The 17,614-nt window shown below is 44.4% G+C and overlaps 1 protein-coding gene across 1 annotated transcript in view; it reads right to left on the bottom strand.

Moving 5' to 3' along the window:
- Etnk1 (ethanolamine kinase 1) overlaps window positions 1-10,197 on the bottom strand; it is a 47,055-nt gene extending 36,858 nt beyond the window's left edge. Inside the window, exon 1 of the mRNA XM_041680363.1 lies at window positions 9,782-10,197. Within this exon, the coding sequence (XP_041536297.1) occupies window positions 9,782-9,937 (156 nt within the window). The 5' untranslated portion in view covers window positions 9,938-10,197. The remainder of the gene's footprint in view (window positions 1-9,781) is intronic.
- Window positions 10,198-17,614: the final 7,417 nt, after the last annotated feature.

Here is a 17,614-nt window from a genome sequence, read left to right as displayed (position 1 = left end):
TACCTCTGGTTGTCCTGGAACTCACAATGTAGACCAGGCTGGCATCAAACTCACAGCCTCTGCCTTCACAGTGTTGAGATTAAAGGCATATACCACCACACCTGGTAAATTACCTGTTTTTTTTACACAATCAAATGTTTGCAGCTATCATACATGAATAAATTCTTATAAAATGCTAGTAAAAAGACAAGGAAATAGCAAGATGGCTCAATAGGTAAAAGTACTTGCTGTCAAGCCTGAGGACCCAAGTTCAGTTCCCCAAGGACCACATGAGAGCAGGAAAGATCCGATACCTGCCTGTCCTCATGCAATAAATTAAATGTAATTGAAAGGTTTTGTTGTTGTTGTTGCTGTTGTTTTGTTTTTGAAGACAGGGTTTCTCTGTGTATCCCTGGTTGTCCTAGAACTTGCTTTGTAGACTAGGCTGGCCTCGAACTCACAGCAATCTATCCGCCTCTGCCTCCCAAGTGCTAGGATTAAAGACCTATAGCACCACCCAGATATTTTTAATGTGAAACTGTATACATGAGTATAGGGTATAACTCTTGTAAAATGTTTGAGTAGATCACAGTAAAACAAAAACACACACAAAAAAAACTAAGATTAATCATGTAGGTATGCAGAAAGTAGTCCTTCCTTTCTACTCTTAAGGTTTAACTCTGGATATTTTTAGTGAGATGACAGTGTTTATGCAGACTCTTATAAAATGATGCATAGGTGACTATTTTATCTAGGAACTTAACTTGTGAAAAAGAACTAATCCAAAAAATCCGATCCATTTTCAGGAACGGAGGGAGGAGAAAGAGAAAGTACTGCTACCATGGTGGTCAGCACTCAAAATGGAGGGCAAGGGTAAGACCAGAAAGGAAAGAGAGAAAGTCTAAGTTGCTGGCATTATTTTATCTCTTGCCCAGAGTTTAGGTCTACACGATACAGTTTGCTTCATGAGGTTTTTCTCAAACTTACTTTTAAGAAGTGATCTTGCTGTGTGGGTAGGCAGGCTTTGGACTCCTGAACTCAAGCACCCTCCCCACCTCCTGAGTTTAACAACCCAGATGAGCAGAGTCACTTGCCCAGCTTCCTTTCTGAGATGCATACACAAAGACACCACCTGATGAAGCATGCACTTTTAAATATAAAACAAGGTTCTAGGGGCAATTCCTTGTTGCATGCCGTGTACATGTGTGTGTGTTCACACATACGCAAAAACACATGGAGAGGCCCAAGCCTGACCGTCCTCAGGCACTCCTCTGCTGAACTCACAGAGCTAGTGCACAGGTGACCTAGCTGGCGACCTTGCTGCAGAAAGCCACCTCCACCTTCCTATTGTTAGGGTCACAAGCAGGTCTACGTGTGCACTCAACACTTCTACAGGTACTGCAGGTCAAAACTCCAGGCCACACTTAACACAGCAAGCACTTCAGCCAAGAGCTTTACCAGCTAAGACATCTTCTAGCCCTGATCTTATACTATCTTTTCTTAATTTTTTAAAAAGTTGGCCGGGCGGTGGTGGCGCATGCCTTTAATCCCAGCACTCGGGAAGCAGAGGCAAGCGGATCTCTGTGAGTTCGAGGCCAGCCTGGTCTACAAGAGCTAGTTCCAGGACAGGCTCCAAAGCCACAGAGAAACCCTATCTTGAAAAACCAAAAAAAAAAATTTTTTTAAAAAGTTGATTGACTCGTATAGGTGTTTTGCCTGCTGTGCATGTCTGTGCACATGTGTGTGTCTTGTGCCCACAGGAGGCCAAAAGGGAAGTTTCATATCCTCTGAGATTAGCGTTATGGATAGCTGTGAGGTGGAATGTGGGTGCTGGGAATGAAACACAGGATCTCTGGGAAAACAAACAAGTGCTTTTAACAGCTGAGCCATCTATCCAGTCCCTCTTATCCCATCTTAATGCAACTTTTTTTTTTCAAAAACTGTTTTTAAAATCATCTGTGAGTGCACACACACACATATAAAGGTCATAAACCAGTCTGCAGGAGTTAGTCCTCTCCTTCCAAACACATGGATTCTAGGATTCAAACTCAGTTCAAGAGGCTTAGCAGCAAGTAAGTGCCTTCCTCGTCAACTGAGTAATCTAGCCAGCCCTTAACTCAATGTGTAACCTGTCCTGTGGGCCAGAGACAGCAGCAGTTAAGAGCAGATCTTCTACTGAACAAGAGTTTTGTTCCCAGAACCCAGACAGCTCCAGGAATGTAAAGCCACCCTCTGCCCTTCACAGGTACCTGTACACACATGGGATACACAGAAATATGCACAAGTAAAATTAAACTTGTCTCAGCCCACAGTATCTACCCGACATTCTATTAGTGTGTGGTAGTCACTGGGTTCTTCTAAATCCATCCAAGGTTATCATTTATTCAAAGTCATATTATTCCGGAGTCCCACTGTATAGGAAGCATGGAGGCCCTCGTTCTCACAGATAAACACTGGGGGAACCTGGAATGTTGAACAGATGAGATTCTTCCTTCAAAAGGGATGCATAACCCAGAAGGCTGACCGGCTGTATTCATTTAAACTGTATTCATTTAAACTGTATTCATTTAAACTCGGGAGCAGACGCCTGAGAGAGACGCCATGCTCCCGGCTCCTGGGCAGACACACGCAATGAAGCTCCGACCCAGGATGGACGTGGGCTAGAATCTTCCCGGTAAGACCAGTGCTCACAGATTATTAGAGATGGGTTGATCGGGATATCAGAATTAGCCAGTAAGGGCTAGAGCTAAAGGGCCAAGCAGTGTTTAAATGAATACAGTTTGTGTGTTGTTATTTCGGGGCATAAGCTAGCCAGGCGGCTGGGGTGCCAGGGACGCAGCCCCCCGCCACTCTTATTACTACACCTTACTGTAAACTTGTTTTGCTCAGTTAATCTATACAACCTATGTTTCTGAAAGGTGTCTATAGAACCCATCTTTATAGGTGTCACGTGTGGTCAATCTATAGAACCCACCTCTATGGAGGTGTCACATGTACTTTACAGACAGTCTAGATGAAGTCATGTCTGATTTTTTTTTCTTTTGGCTTTTTGAGAAAGGGTTTCTCTGTAGCTTTAGAGCATGCCCTGTAACTTGTTCCACAGGCCTCAAACTCAGAGATCTGCCTGCCTCTGCCTCCTGAGCACTGGAATTAAAGGTGTGCGCCGCCACCACTCAGCACGTCTGATCTTTGTTGGGCTTACTCTGTGCTTTATTGTGCACATGGGATTCAGTTAATTTTCACCAGGAAAGTTTTCACCAAATTGCACTTCACTTAAATAGGCCTAAAATAAACTACTCGGAGTCAAATGACTCCCAAAGTTTGACAACTCTTAGATACAATCCATCATGACCATGTGTGGTAAATGGAAGACTTTAAGATTAAAGCACCCTGAATCATGGGATCCAAGGAGAGTCATCTTTGCCAGGACGGAGATAGAGGAAACCTACCAGCTCACGAATAGTTATCTACTAAACTAACTGTTTGGCAGAGTAACTTCCTGGTCTGGTGATAAACACTTCTCATGGCACACACATGTGCATGCTACTAGGGACGTGGGTAATCCAGCACACTGATGTAGGTGGGTCTTCTTTCAATGTGTTGCTTTCATTGGTTAATTAATAAAGAAACTGGAACTGCTTGGCTGATAGGTCAGAACATAGGTGGGTGGAGTATACAGAACAGCATGCTGGGGGGAAGAAGACAATGAGGCAGACGCCATAGCTCTCCTCTTGAAGATGGATGCAGGTTAGAATCTTCCCAGTAAGCCACCACCTCGTGGTGCTACACACATTAACAGAAACGGGTTAATCAAGATATGAGAGTTAGCCAAGAAGAGGCTAGATAGAATGGGCCAGACAGTGTTTAAATGAATACAGTTTGTGTGTTGTTATTTCGGGTGTAAAGCTAGCCATGCGGAAGCTGGGCAGGATGAAAAGCAGGCCTGCCCACAGCTCCTTCTACAGAACACCCTCCTCTGGCATTTTACTCTAAAACCATACAAGTTTTTCTCAACCAATGTTTCTCTGCATTGAAATGAGATACGTCTCTTAAAACAAAGGAAGAAAGTAGAACTCACCTGCTGGAGAACATCCCATGCTTTCCCAGATAGTGAGGCACAGGTTCTTAGTGCCCTCCTTCTCATTCCAGGAAACCCCCACTCCCTCTACTCTGTCCAAACTCCTTAGGTCCTATGTAACTGTCTTTGTGAGATACTTCTTCCTTGCCTAGAATCTCATCTTCCCTCAAAGCTCAGCTCAGGGGTTGAGGGTAGCTCAAAGCACAGTGTTTGCCTGGTATGCACAAGACCATGGGTTCAACTGCCACCACCTGGCACCCCATATTCACCCCTACCTCCCACAAAGGCTGAGATTAGAATCCCCCACCTCTATGAAGCTTCTTCCCAATTCTCATGGGCCTGCCTTGTGCTCCAACTCATAGCACAAAGAAACCCACCTAAAAATTAACATTATCGCTACTTTAAAAGTACATTAACAATTACTGAATTTTAGGAACTTGGTCCTTAAAACTGGGACTGAGCCCTAGGCAGCACACACTAGGCAAATACTCTACTACTGAGCTACATTTTGAGCTCTGAAACTTCACAGTTCCTTCTATTCAATCTACCATTTAGCAATGACGGTAGTGGATGATAGGAAACACCACACTGAAACACACTTTACTATGTTTAGAGTTTTGTATGTTTTCCTGAGTGCTTTCTAAGATACGCACACTGCCTATGCTATGTTTTGGTGTTTTCACTAGAGTTTCTTTTAGGTCTTGGGGGCCAGGTGTTACACTGAAATCCAAACTGCCATGGAAGTCAAAATCCTACCACCCAGAGCTCCTATATGCTGGTATCTCAGGCATGTACCAACTCTCCAAACAATTCATTTCTGTACAGATTTAAATGCTTGCCAAAGATTACAAAGCCATCCTCTCCACCACAATGATGACCCAAGGAAAGGAAATGATTTGCTTGAGCCAAATCACAGGTGTTAATATCTGGAAAGTAACTAGCAATTACATCTCCTAACCATAGTTAAATAATTACATCAAAAGTGCAAAAATAGTCTTTTTTTTAAAAAAAAAAATCAATTGCACATTATCTCTCCCACCCTTGTACATTATCTTTCTAAGACATCAGAAACAACAGGAAGCTGGGTGGTAGTGGTAGGTGCCTTTAACCGGAGCACTTGGGAAGCAAAGGCAGGCAGATCATTTTGAGTTCAAGGCCAGCCTGGTCGACAAAGTTGAATTCTAGAACAGCGAGGACTGTTATACAGAGAAACCTATCTTGAAAAACCAGAGGTGGGTGGGTGGGGTTGGGTGAACAGATAGGAAACAGACCACTGAATTTGGGTAAAGGCAAAAATGAACAAGGCCAAAAAAACAAAAACAAAAAAAAAAAAAAAGATGTGCAAATGGAAAACCACAATAAAACCATAACTTTGTATGTTAGAATTATAAACCTGGCATATGCTTAAAAGTCAGAGATTCCAAAAACAAAGAGAAATATCGACGAGGCTGGGGTGCCTAGTGAACACACTGAACTCACCAGCACTGGGGGAAAGCACAACCCTGTGTCACAGGAATCGGAGGCTTCCAAAATGTTCTTGGGCCACGTTTGCATGTGACAAAATGTGAACAGTCATTCAGAAGCCATCACATTACATATTCTGGTTTGTCTCAGGCTGTGCATTTCAAAGAGCAGATGTTTTTGATTGAGGCCCTATGCAGCCAGCGCTCAGAAGCATAATTATCATGAGCTAGCATTTATTTCACGTTCACAAGCCTCAGGGGTAAGGAACTGTTTATTGGATCCATTTTACAGCTAAGGGTAATGAAGCTTAGAAAGGTTAAGAAATTTGGCCAGGAGGCAGGTTCTCTACCTCATACCTGTAGTATGAGTTTGGGAGGCTAAGGTAGGCCATCTGCCTGGAAGTTATAGTCTAGCCTGGGCTACAGAATGAGTGAAACCGTCTCAAAAAGAAATAGAACAAAACTTGAGCTGTGGCACAGACACAAACCCCATGTTCTCCGTCCTTACTAATACCGGCTACCAGGGATGCTACAGCACAGACAGATGACAGAGAGGTTGCTACATCATGTGTGAGCTCACAGACACGTGCAGGCATGATACAAGTGTGTGCGTATGGAAGCTGAGAGCTGACATCAATCTATCTCAATCAAGCTCCACCATGTATATCAGAACAGGATCTCTCCCTGGACCCTGAGCTGGATAAGCCTGCTGGCTCCAAGAATCCCCTCTCTCTGCCTCCAAGCCTCTAAGAGATGTTGATTTTACAACCTCTTTAACAAGGGCGGTCTCCCTAGCCTATGGAGCCTTGGCTGCTTTATCATGATCTCTAAAAAAGAACTTCTGAGAAAGTGCTGCTCAAACACTTTTGTACTCAGGAAGCCCTAAGGTGATCTGATGGAACATTCAAGACACAGAGCCAGCTTTTTCAAAGGGAAAAAAATTAGCTGGGCATGGCTAACTTGTAAAGCTGAGGCAGGAAGAGCTGAGAAAATAACAATAGAGAGGAAAAAACAAGTCTTTGATCTTTTACACATAACTATCCCCCAAAAAGTAGATACGTCAAAAAATCACATTCAACTGAAGGAGATGCTGCATAACAAAAGGAGTTTCTGCCATTTCCTAAACCTGGAGCATAGTGGAAGGAAATGCAGATGTGCTCAAGAGAGCTCACAGCAGTCTTTCCTGGGCCATGGCAGTGTTTTAAGGAATTCATCTTGCACAGACATGGCTTCCCTGGCTCAACCACGACACATACACACAACCTTTCTAGGTCAAGGAGCAGTAATTCCTCAGATAAGTCCCTCCCGGATCTGTCACTTAGGCACAGGCTCAGTTTCACTGTAATACCTTAGCAGCTCTTGTCTGTCTTCCTCACAAGGCGGCTGGAGAATGCGGTAGAAGGGCTTTTTCGAACAAGACAGTATGAAACAGAAAGCGTTTGGCTGGTGCTGTCTCAGAACTACTCTGCCTATGCAGAAATCTAACTCCAAAAACCTCATGAAACCATTCCTTACAGCGTTTTTACTTCTGATAAGGGCAGCTTTATCCAAAACAAGAACCAATTTCACGTGCCACTGAGTTCTGAGCAGAAACTATCACTTAGAGCACATCTAGTTCTTTCTGGGTCTTGGGCTCTTTCTACATTTTTTTCATCTTCTACACGTTGCTATTATAGAAGTAACTACCAGAAAAGATAAGGGTTATCACAAAAAGCCTCTAAAATTTGTTTAGAGAATATTTTTAACGTACTTTTTCTTTTTTGGGGGGGGGATGGGGTGCTAAGACAGGCTCTCAAGTGGCTTATGCTAGCCTGGAATTCCTAATGTGAAGACTTAGAAACAACTTTGAGCTCCTGATCCTCCTGTCTCCACTACATGCAGCCAAGAAAAAGGTTATTTTGAGGGAAAAAAAGCCAGGTGAAGACTTGGGGCATAGCTCAAGGGGTAGAAAGCCTATGTAGCAAGCACTAGGCGCAGGCTTCCATCCCCATAAACATGCAAAAAGGGGAGGGAGGAACATACCAAAAAAAAAAGGCTATTATTGATTCCAGCTGACTGGAAATTATATTATTTTTTGGCTATCGGATACATGTTTTTCCCTTCCTGAAATAAGGTAGGAATATTATCTTTACAGTTCAAGGGAGATAAAATTTCAAAAGGAACTTTAGCCATAAAAAAAAAAATACTAAACAAGCAGGCTGTAGTGACAAGAACCTTTAAGCCCAAGGCTCAGGAGGACAAGGCCAGCCTGGTCCACAGAGCCAGTTCCAGACCAGATGGGACAATACAGTGAGGCCCTGTCTAAAGGAAATAAAAATAACAACAAAAACAGAATCACTAAACAAAGCCCCAAGGCATCATTAGTTTGTAATGCCCTAGTATGTGTGAAGTCCACTCCACTGAGCAGGAGAGGACTGGAGGTAAATGAACAACCATAACCTTGGCCCACCAAGGGCTCAGCTTCTGATCCAAGAGTTCTGCCTGCACAGGAGGAAATGAATTTCTAATTATCAATTCTAGGGAGAAGTGATGTCATCACTTTCAAATATACATATGTTCAGATTTACAAATCCAAAGGTTAAAGATAATAGTCACAACATAGGCCAGGAATGGGGGCAAAAACCTATAATCCCACCACAACGGGAAGCTGAAACAGGATTGCCAGGTGACTGACCAATCTGGCCATCTTGTCTCAAAAAAAAAAATTTTTTTTTTTTTGGTACACATAAACCATGATTTAACTGGATTTCCTGTACAACAACCAAAATAGTTTTATGCTTCTCCTTTTTTTTTTTTTTTACATATACCCTGGCTTTTCTTCACTAAATACATGAACTAGGAAATAGCACCTACCTAATATGGTTTCCTAGGCAACGAAGATTTAAAAGAATATAGCTCGATCCAGCACACAGCACTCCATCCAACAGCTATTATCACTATTCTACATACAAGTAAATCAAAAGAAATTCCAAGCTTCAAAGTTTCAAACTTTAAAAGTCACTGCTAAAAAAACATGGTTGCCAACACTGCAGTTTACCAGGAAGCAGAACTGCTTTTAATTAGTAAGATATTTTCCAGAAATAAATCTCATTAAATCTTAAAACCCTCTCAAGGAAGTTAACACATATAACAGTCTAACGTGGGGGCTCCAGGCACAGCTCAGTGCTAGAGCATTCGCCTAGGACTCAACAGCCTCAGCCTTCCCAGAACTGCAAAAAATACACAAATAAACATGTTTCCACTTGAAAAGCACTTCCTTGAAGGAAATGTAATAATTTTCCAAGCTATATAAAAAAAATTTTGAATCCACTATTTCCTTTACGATTAGTCAACAAGCATGCTTTAAAATTCAGTCTTTTGTCTAACAAGTTTCTTCCCCAAAACATATGGGTTCCTTTAATCTGCTCAGAACCTTTCTAGCAAGAACTGAAACTAAAACTCATGAAAGTCCCAAGTGTCAGGAACTGCTCTGAACCCTAGACACTGCTCATGGTTTAAATATATTAAAAAATAATTTAAAATATATTAAAAAATTAAAACCCCACAATTTAGCATTAAAATCAAGCAGATGACTTGAATAATCCAAATAAATGTTCCACCATTATTGCTCAACTCTAAAATAAGCTCCAGCCGTTAAAAAAATAATAATAATAATTTGGTTTGTTTGTTTGCAAAGAAAAAAGGGAAGCACATCTTGGTAATTCCTAAAGAAATGTACTGCAAAAACTAATACCAAATCACGCCAAATAAATTCTGGGTATGAGGAATCCTAACTTGCAAGGGTTTGTTATTTTAATCCTAGATTTTCGGGTTTTTTTTTTCCTGAGAATTTTTGTCTTTAAATACACTGACTCACGAAAATATCCTCTGGTCGCAGCTTCCTCTAACCCAGGGCATTAATGTCACTAAGACTTTACATAAAATGTAGAAGCACCAACTCAAATAAGCCTTCCACTAACGCAGAATAGCGTTCCCTAGCATCCTGGCGTGGGCAGCAGGGCCACGGTCATTCCGCTCTGGAAGGGAGTTCTCCCTGGGCCCGGAGGATGTGGGAAGATCCCAGGCTGGATAAGGCAGGGATGGGAGGGAAGCGCGGAGAGGGAGGGCAGCGCCGTGAGGACCGCGGGAGGAGAGGAAGGAACCCCCGAGCATGACAAGGGCAGGGGCAGCCACCCTCGGGAGCCCCTCCGGGGGGCCGGGCGGGCGTCGCTGCCGCGGCCAAGGGCTTCGGGAAGGCATCGCGGTCCCCGCCCGGCCTCACCTGCAGGGTCACCTCGCGGGGGTCCCAGTGCGGCCGCAGGTGCCGCAGCAGGCTCAGGGCGCCGTCGCGGCAGCGCTGCTCCTCCTGGTCCTGCACCGTCACGTCGAGCTTCGGCACCTCGGGCGAGCCGGGCGGGACGTGGATGTAATTGGCCATGGCCCAGGCGACGGCGGACACGACCACGACGACCACGGCGACGGCGACCACGAGCGCGGCGGGCGCCGGCAGGCTGCTGGACCCTTCCGTCCCGGGGCGCCCTCGGCGGAGGGCTGCGGCCGCTCGGACGCACGGGCGGGCGGCGGGGGGCGACGGGGTGGCCGGCCGGGGTGCGCAGTGCAGCGACGCGGACGATCGGCCGCTCTCGGGAAGATGCCTCAGTGCTCTCGACCGCGGGCAGCCGCGGAGCACGCCGGGACTGGCCTGACGCTGGCGTCACGCCGGGGGCGGAGCCTCGGCTGCGTCAGGCGGCCGGCGGGTGGCGAACCCCGCGGCACAATGGGCGGGCCGCGGGGCTCAGGAGGATTGGGGTCTCGGGGAGCGCGCACCGCCGGGCGCTCCGCGATCGTGGAGGCGGCTGGGCTCCTGCACCCGAAGGGACCCGAATGTTGCCGAGCCCTTGCCGGAGCTCTAACGAGCCTGGCCGAACTCTGCCGAACCCAGCCGGTGCTCAAAGGAGCCTGGCCCGAGCCCTCCCGGGGTCCTGCCGAACTCTGCCGAGCCCTGCCGGAGTACTGTCGAGCTTTGCCGAGCCCTGCCGAAGTCTACTGATGCCCTGTGGAGCGCTACCCAGGCCCGTCAGGCGTTAAAAGAATGACACCTTTCAAGATCAATAGGATCGTAGGCTCTGGCCTTACTTAGGGGCGAGGTTTTTAGGGGGCACACAAGGCATGACCTGAAATAACCCTAAATTTAGACTGTGAGCTTGGCCACAATCCGTCCAAACTGGATTAATTTGGTCGTCTTAGTCCAGAAGCTGTGTACACTTGCTAGATTCAGCAACCAAATTCCCTTTCGCGGTGCATAGAGATCACAGAATCGGGGACAACTTTAGGCAAAATAAGAGTAAACCGACAACGGTACACCTGTTATCCTAGCCCTCATGAGGCTAAGGCAGGAGGATTGCCACGAGTTCGAAGCCAGCCTGAGCTATAGTGAGTTCCAGGTCTGCCGGGGCTACTTAGCCATCAATTAGGGTAAGACAACTAACTACAGCACTCATTTAAGATACTTGGCCTTGCTGAGAAGTACTCAAAGCCTGTACAGACAAGGTAGAGACTGGGAGACGGAGAGGATAGAAAAACAGACTCCAGTCTCAGCGTGGGCCCTGGGACTCGCGGGGCTGCGAGAAACCGCTGGTGTCCCTTAGAAACTCGGCTCTCTGCCTGTTAGAGAAATGTCGGAAACAGAATCATCTACAAGGATTTGCACTTCCCACTTCCCTTTTGTGATGGAGACAATCCGTTTCACCTAAGTGAATACATTTGTTGGTGAATGGTCACAACGTCGTGTTACCTATTAGCAAACATTTATGATCTCATTGTTCCGAAAGAGCCTACTTACCTTTGTAAGTCGCAGAGCAAATACGTCGGAAACAATGATAAACTACCTAAGCTAAAAAGAGAGGGTACTCCAGGTTTGCAGTTTTGCAACTTAGTAAATTTATTGAACATTTTCCAGACTTAAAAATCACTGTGGAAGGCCCTGCTTTCAATATCCTGTGCGCACGCGCTCACACACACACACACACACACACACACACACACACACACAAAAGGACAGCGAAAAGTATTACAGGAAACACTAGATTATGCCTCCCATTTAGTTGGGGATAAAATAACACAACATACTACTAGTTCCACAGTTTAAGTCATGTCTGAGATGTTCTATTAAAGATGACATTTTAAGAATTATATGGAAATTTGTTATAATTAAAACAAGTACCAACAATTTGACTGTTAAAAATAAAACTTTAAAAAACATTTTAAAATTCTTGCGTGGTGGCCCACACCTGCCATCCCAGTGCTTGGGGAGACGCAGAGGGATCAGAAACTCAAAGGCAGCCTCAGCTACATAGTGAACCCATATGAGGACCTATTTCAAAAAAAAAAAAATGCCAATTCTTTTGAGATCAGTCTGGGCTGGAACTCACGGGTATCTTCCTGCCTCTGCCTCCTGAGTGCTGGAACTAAAGGCATACACCACCATACACAGTTGAAAACCAATTTTTACTGACTTAATCTACAAATACAATGCAACTCCTATCAAAAGCTCAGAAAGTTATTATATGAATATCAAGAAACTAATTTCCAGGGCTGGAAAGAAACCTCAGAGGTTAGGAGCCCTTGCTGCTCTTATAGGAGATCTCTATGGAGCACTGAAGAAGTTCAGGAAAGAAAGCTCAGAGGTTAGGAGCCCTTGCTGCTCTTGTGGGAGATCTCTATGGAGCACTGAAGAAGTTCAGGAAAGAAAGCTCAGAGGTTAGGAGCCCTTGCTGCTCTTGTAGGAGACCTCTACAGAGCATTGAAGTTCAGGTCTCTACGCCCACATCAGATGGCTCACGCTGCCTGTCACTCCCATTTCAGGGGACTGACAACCTCTTCTGGCCTCCCTGGGAAATGAAGTCACATGCACAAGTATAGAAAAATACACTCAATTAAAAATAATTATTTTTAAAAACTGAAACAACTGTCCAGCCAAATGCAAAAACAAGAGACCAAGAGCCAAAAGAACATTTTGTAAAACAGTTAAAAGGACAGCTATCATCAGGTTTCCTTCAGGTAATAGTAATCCAGACAGTGTGGTATTGTTAAATGAACAGAGAAATGAAATCGGAGTGGAGAAACTGAGCCATATGGTTCAGCTACCTGAAAATAGAGAGAGCCAGGGTGCTTAACAGAGAAAGGATAATCTTTCCAGTAGCTAGTGTTGGACAACTGGGCTCATCCCTGTAGAAAGAAATCTAGATACAGACTTAACCTTCCCAAAGATTAACTGACTGGATCAGAGATATAAAGATGACACACAAGACAAGAATTATAATAGATTCTGCGAGGCCTTGGGTTGATCCCCAGGACTACAGGGTATAAGTGCGTTTGCACAAGTGTTTGTTTGTCTGTGTGGACATGTCTATGAGCGTGCCTATGTATTTGCGTCTGTGAGCACATGTCTGTGTGCATGCATTCATGTGTGTTTATGTCTATGTACATGTCTGTGTGAGTATATGCATTAGCAAATGCATGTGCTTGTATGTGCTCTTAGAAAGTAACAGACTAGAAAATCTAGGTATGTTTGGGATTGACAGTGACATTTTAGATGTAAGAAATCAAAAGCAGAATCCATGAAAAAAAAACTGTTACTCAAAAGTATAATTCATGAAATATTGTTATGTTGTGTTTCATTACAATGGAAAGCGCCTACTCTACACATCTCGTTAGGGAAGTGAAAAGGTGAGTCTCAGATTCAGAGAAAATATGCACAAAACATAGATCTAATAATAATACTTGTCTCCAAAATACACTGTTCACTCTTAAAACTTCACAGAGGGCTGGGAACAGGCTATAGGGATGAGAGAGGACCTGCCTAGTATATGAGAGGTCATGGATTCAGTTCTGAAATTCCCAGCAAACTACAGAGGAAAACAAACCCATTCGCTCTCTCTCTCTCTCTCTCTCTCTCTCTCTCTCTCTCTCTGTCTCTGTCTTTCTCACCCTATCTCTCTATATGAACAAGAGAAATTCTCACTATTCAGCCCCAACTGACCTGGAATTCATTAGGAAGACCAAGCTAGCATGGAATTCAGAGATCTGCGTGCTGGGATTTAAAACATGTAATACCACACCTAGGAGAGACTTATGCTTTAGAATGTGCAGAAGAGCACAGCTAACACCAAGAAGATGCGCAGATTGCAAGCAAGCATCTTAGGAGACTTTGTGCAGCCTCCTACTCACCAGGGACTGTAGCTTTAAACAACAATGGGATATGGCTAAAATTCAAAGGACTGCAAAGACCAAATGCCGGTGGAACAGGCAGCATGTGTCCACCAAAGACAGGAGGCCACTAACTGTGCTCCTTGACACTTACCTATGCGACTTGGAAAGTTATGTCAACATAACCCAATTATGAGTGTATATAGAACCTTTATACATAAGTTGAAAAGCAATCAAGATGTCCATCAAGAAATGAATGGAATGAAAATATTACATCCGTGAGATAAAACTGTCACTTGGCAAACTCTTCATGTCTCTGCCTTTTCTTTCTAGTCAGTTTGGTTTGGGTTTTGGTTTTAGGTTTTAGCGTCGTGATTTCTGCCTACTGGTTTCTTGGTCCCATCTGCTCTACTTACTGGGATGGTCTTACACACAATTTGTTCCCTGAGGCTGTTCCCATTGTTTCCCTACTGCAAAGATCTGTGGGGTCCATTGGTCTATCTGTTTGAGGCAGTCTCCCTATGTAGCCCTAGCTGATGGGGCTGATCTTCAACTTACAGTTATCCTCCTGCCTCTGCCTCCCATCAGACTGAATACATTGCAAGTTATCATGGAGTTGGTTTGTTTACCTCTCGCCAGTTCATCTTCTGTACTAGAAAGTTGGCCCCAAGAGGAAAAAGGTACAGCTTATCTTATCTATTGCCACGTTTCCACAGCTGAAAATAGTAACCATGACATAAGTGATGCTAATCGACCTGTAAGCCAAGCTAGTTAGGTCTTGAAACTCTGCCAGCCTGCTGTAAGACTAGCCTCTGCCAAGGGTTGTATTATCAGATCCCCTGTAGATTATAGTGAATGCTTTGGTGGCTAGCCCAAGGTGTCTTTGGGCTGGTCTTCGTTCCAGTGTGTCAGTAAAACTGTGTTGCACCTTATAGGATGGTGTTCAAAACATGTATTATTTGCAAGCATCCAGCCCATACTAGTAGCTTCCCATATGCCGCTCAACATAGGTCTCCCAGTTCTCAGAATCACTGCCTCTGCATCTGTCCTTGGGAATCTCACGCATTTAGTCTCCGTGCAAGAACTGATGCTCCAGCAGTATTTGTCATGACGTTTATTCTGGTTCTTCTGTGGCAAACTTATTTCTCCCTTTTATTTTCTTTTTCGATTGTTGCTGCTAACGGTGGTGGCGGTGTCAGGGGCAAACTCAGGTGCACCCTAGGCAAACACTTAATGTGTTATCTATAATCCAGGCCTCAAGAATTTCTTGCTTTGAATTGTTTTATGACATTGTATTTATTTTGTGAGGGGCAGAGTGTTGGAAGCAGGGACTGCTTGTAGACATCTGTTTTCTCCCTTTCCCTGCGGATCCTAGGGATCAAACTCCATTCATAAAGCCTGGCAGCAAGCACCTTTTCCTGCTGAACCGTATTGCTGGCCCCCCATTTCTTGCTTTTGCACATGTTAAAACATCTTTAAAAATCTGCTTTGTGACCCCCACATTGTGCTGTTAAGGCATGAGAATTATGCCACATATAAAAGACGAGGGAGAGTGTTTCTAGCTTGTTATGTAACGAGCATTCCGTACGAGGGAATGAATGGATGACCAAGCGCAAACCCAGAGGCTCGAGCGATAAACACTTTAATTATGATGGGGTTCCATCTCATACTCAGAGTAACAACATAAAGCATCCACTGAAGAAAATATTCGGTGAAATCAAATCATGCAGGCATGCCTAACAGCTGGAACATCTACCCAATTGAAAACATGTTTAATTGGTTATTACCCAGAGGATTCTAAATCAACATAACACAGAGGTGCTCACACATCCATGTTTATTGCTGAGCTAGTCTCAATACTAAGAGGGGGGAGCAGCCTAACTGGCTGTCAAAAGGCAAATAGAAGATCTCTGGGAGTTCAGAGAAGAGCCTGTCTACATAGTAAGTTTCAGAATGACCAAAGCTGCATAGGCCCTGTCTCCATAAATAAATACGAAAAAAAGACAAACGGATAAAGAAAGTATGTAGACATACACAACTCATTCTGCTTAGCTCTAATGCAAAATGAAATTGTAATATTTGTAGGAAAACAGATCGAACTGGAAATCATTGTGTTAAGCAAAATAAGCCAGAATGAGAGACAAATTCTCTCTGTTTTCTCTCATGTGTGCGTGTGCATGTGTGCGTGTGTTGAAACTAAAAGATCATAAAAGGGAAAGAAAAGATAAGAGAAGGAAAAAGAGAGAGGGTAATGAGATTCCTATGACATCAAAGCCAACGAGGGACTGAGGGAAGAAAAGGAACCAGACAGAGGGGGCGGGGCAGAGGACACACGATGCGGAGTGGGGGAGGGGCACAAATTAGAACACCAGGAAATAACACACATGCATGAAGATTCTGGAATGATACCCATTTCTTTGTACATCAACCCCCAAAATTTAAAGAAAAACAAAACAAAAGAAAGAAAACTTCCTTAAAACATAAATACTCCCGTATACCTAACAGAAAACTAGGGTTTGTCATTGTAACATAACTGAAAACTCAGGAATTCAAAACATCTGCAACACCAAACGTTCAGTGAGAAGCAAAAACAAAAGGAAGGAAGAAGCCTTGGCTAAACAGGGAGGCTGCACCTGCTCTGCTGAGCAACGTGAAGATTGCCTGAGGCAGCCAGCTGCCTACTGTCTGCACACCCCACATTAGAGACAGACCCTGCTACTGACTGCTGGGGGTGGGGGCACAGTCCTGAGAGCCAGTAATGCTTCGCCATTAGGTGGGGCGGGCCAGCAGGTCTTGTCTTGTCTCTCCCTCATATTCCCAGTGTCAGGGGATAAACCTACTTCTCCTATCAGAATGCCCTCTAAGAGGAGAGATTCTACCATTTACTGCTGTCCCCTCCAGGACTCTAAGCAGTGTCTGTGTATCACAAGTTATAATTGTGGACTGACAGAACAAAGAAGAATAAACTGTCCCCTGTTACATCATATAAATCCACAGGGGCTAGGCATGCTGATATGTGCTTTCAACCCCAGCTCTCGGAGATGTGGCAGCAGGAGGAGGCTTTGGCTGCATTAGACCCTGACTCAAAAAACAAACAATAGCAAATAATAATAATAATAAATTCAATATATGGGGTAAACTTTTCTGGTTTTGTTTTGTAAGATTCATTCATTTTTAATTTACGTGTGAGCATTTTGCCTGTCTCTATGTCTGTGCATCACATGTGTGCCTGGTGTCTGTGAAGGTTAGAAGAGAGCCTGGGATCTGAAGTTACAGCGGGTTGTGTGCTGGCATGTGAGTGCTGAGAACACACAGGTCCCCCGCAAGAGCAGCAAGTGCCCTGGCTGATGAGCCCTCTCTCCAGCCCTTGCTTTTGTCCTGTGTCGTCACATACGTCAGAAGTTCTTGTATAGGAAGTGAAGCTGGGACTCTGCACATGCTAGGATCATGCTCTGCACATGGTAGGATCGCGCTCTGCACATGCTAGGGTTATGCTCTGCACATGGTAGGATAGCACTCTGTGCCTGATAATCTGATCACGCTCTGCACGGGCTAGGATCATGCTGTACTGCCAGTTACAAAACACACTAGAGAGAAAACAACTTAGAAATATCTTGTATTCTTTCCTGGTTTATCTTTTCTTTTCTTTCTTGTAACCAGGATATCCCACACAGAAGAGTTAAGTGCTCTACTACTGAGCTACACTGCAGACCAAAGATCATTACAGGAAAAACGGGAAAGGGACCACCTTATGAAATTTAGAAGCCAGTGTTATAGGGAGCTGCAGGTTGAATTCCGCCACCCAGCTCCCGCCACTGGCTAGCTTTACTCGAAATAACAACACACAAACTGTATTCTTTTAAACACTGCTTGGCCCATTATATCTAGCCTCTTCTCGGCTAACTCT

Source organism: Microtus oregoni, unplaced genomic scaffold, assembly GCF_018167655.1.
Source record: "Microtus oregoni isolate MIOR12 unplaced genomic scaffold, Mior012 000002F_ref0000024, whole genome shotgun sequence".
Lineage (NCBI taxonomy): Eukaryota > Metazoa > Chordata > Mammalia > Rodentia > Cricetidae > Microtus > Microtus oregoni.
Note: the sequence above shows the minus strand (reverse complement) of the source record. Positions and strands in the feature narration are given on the sequence as shown.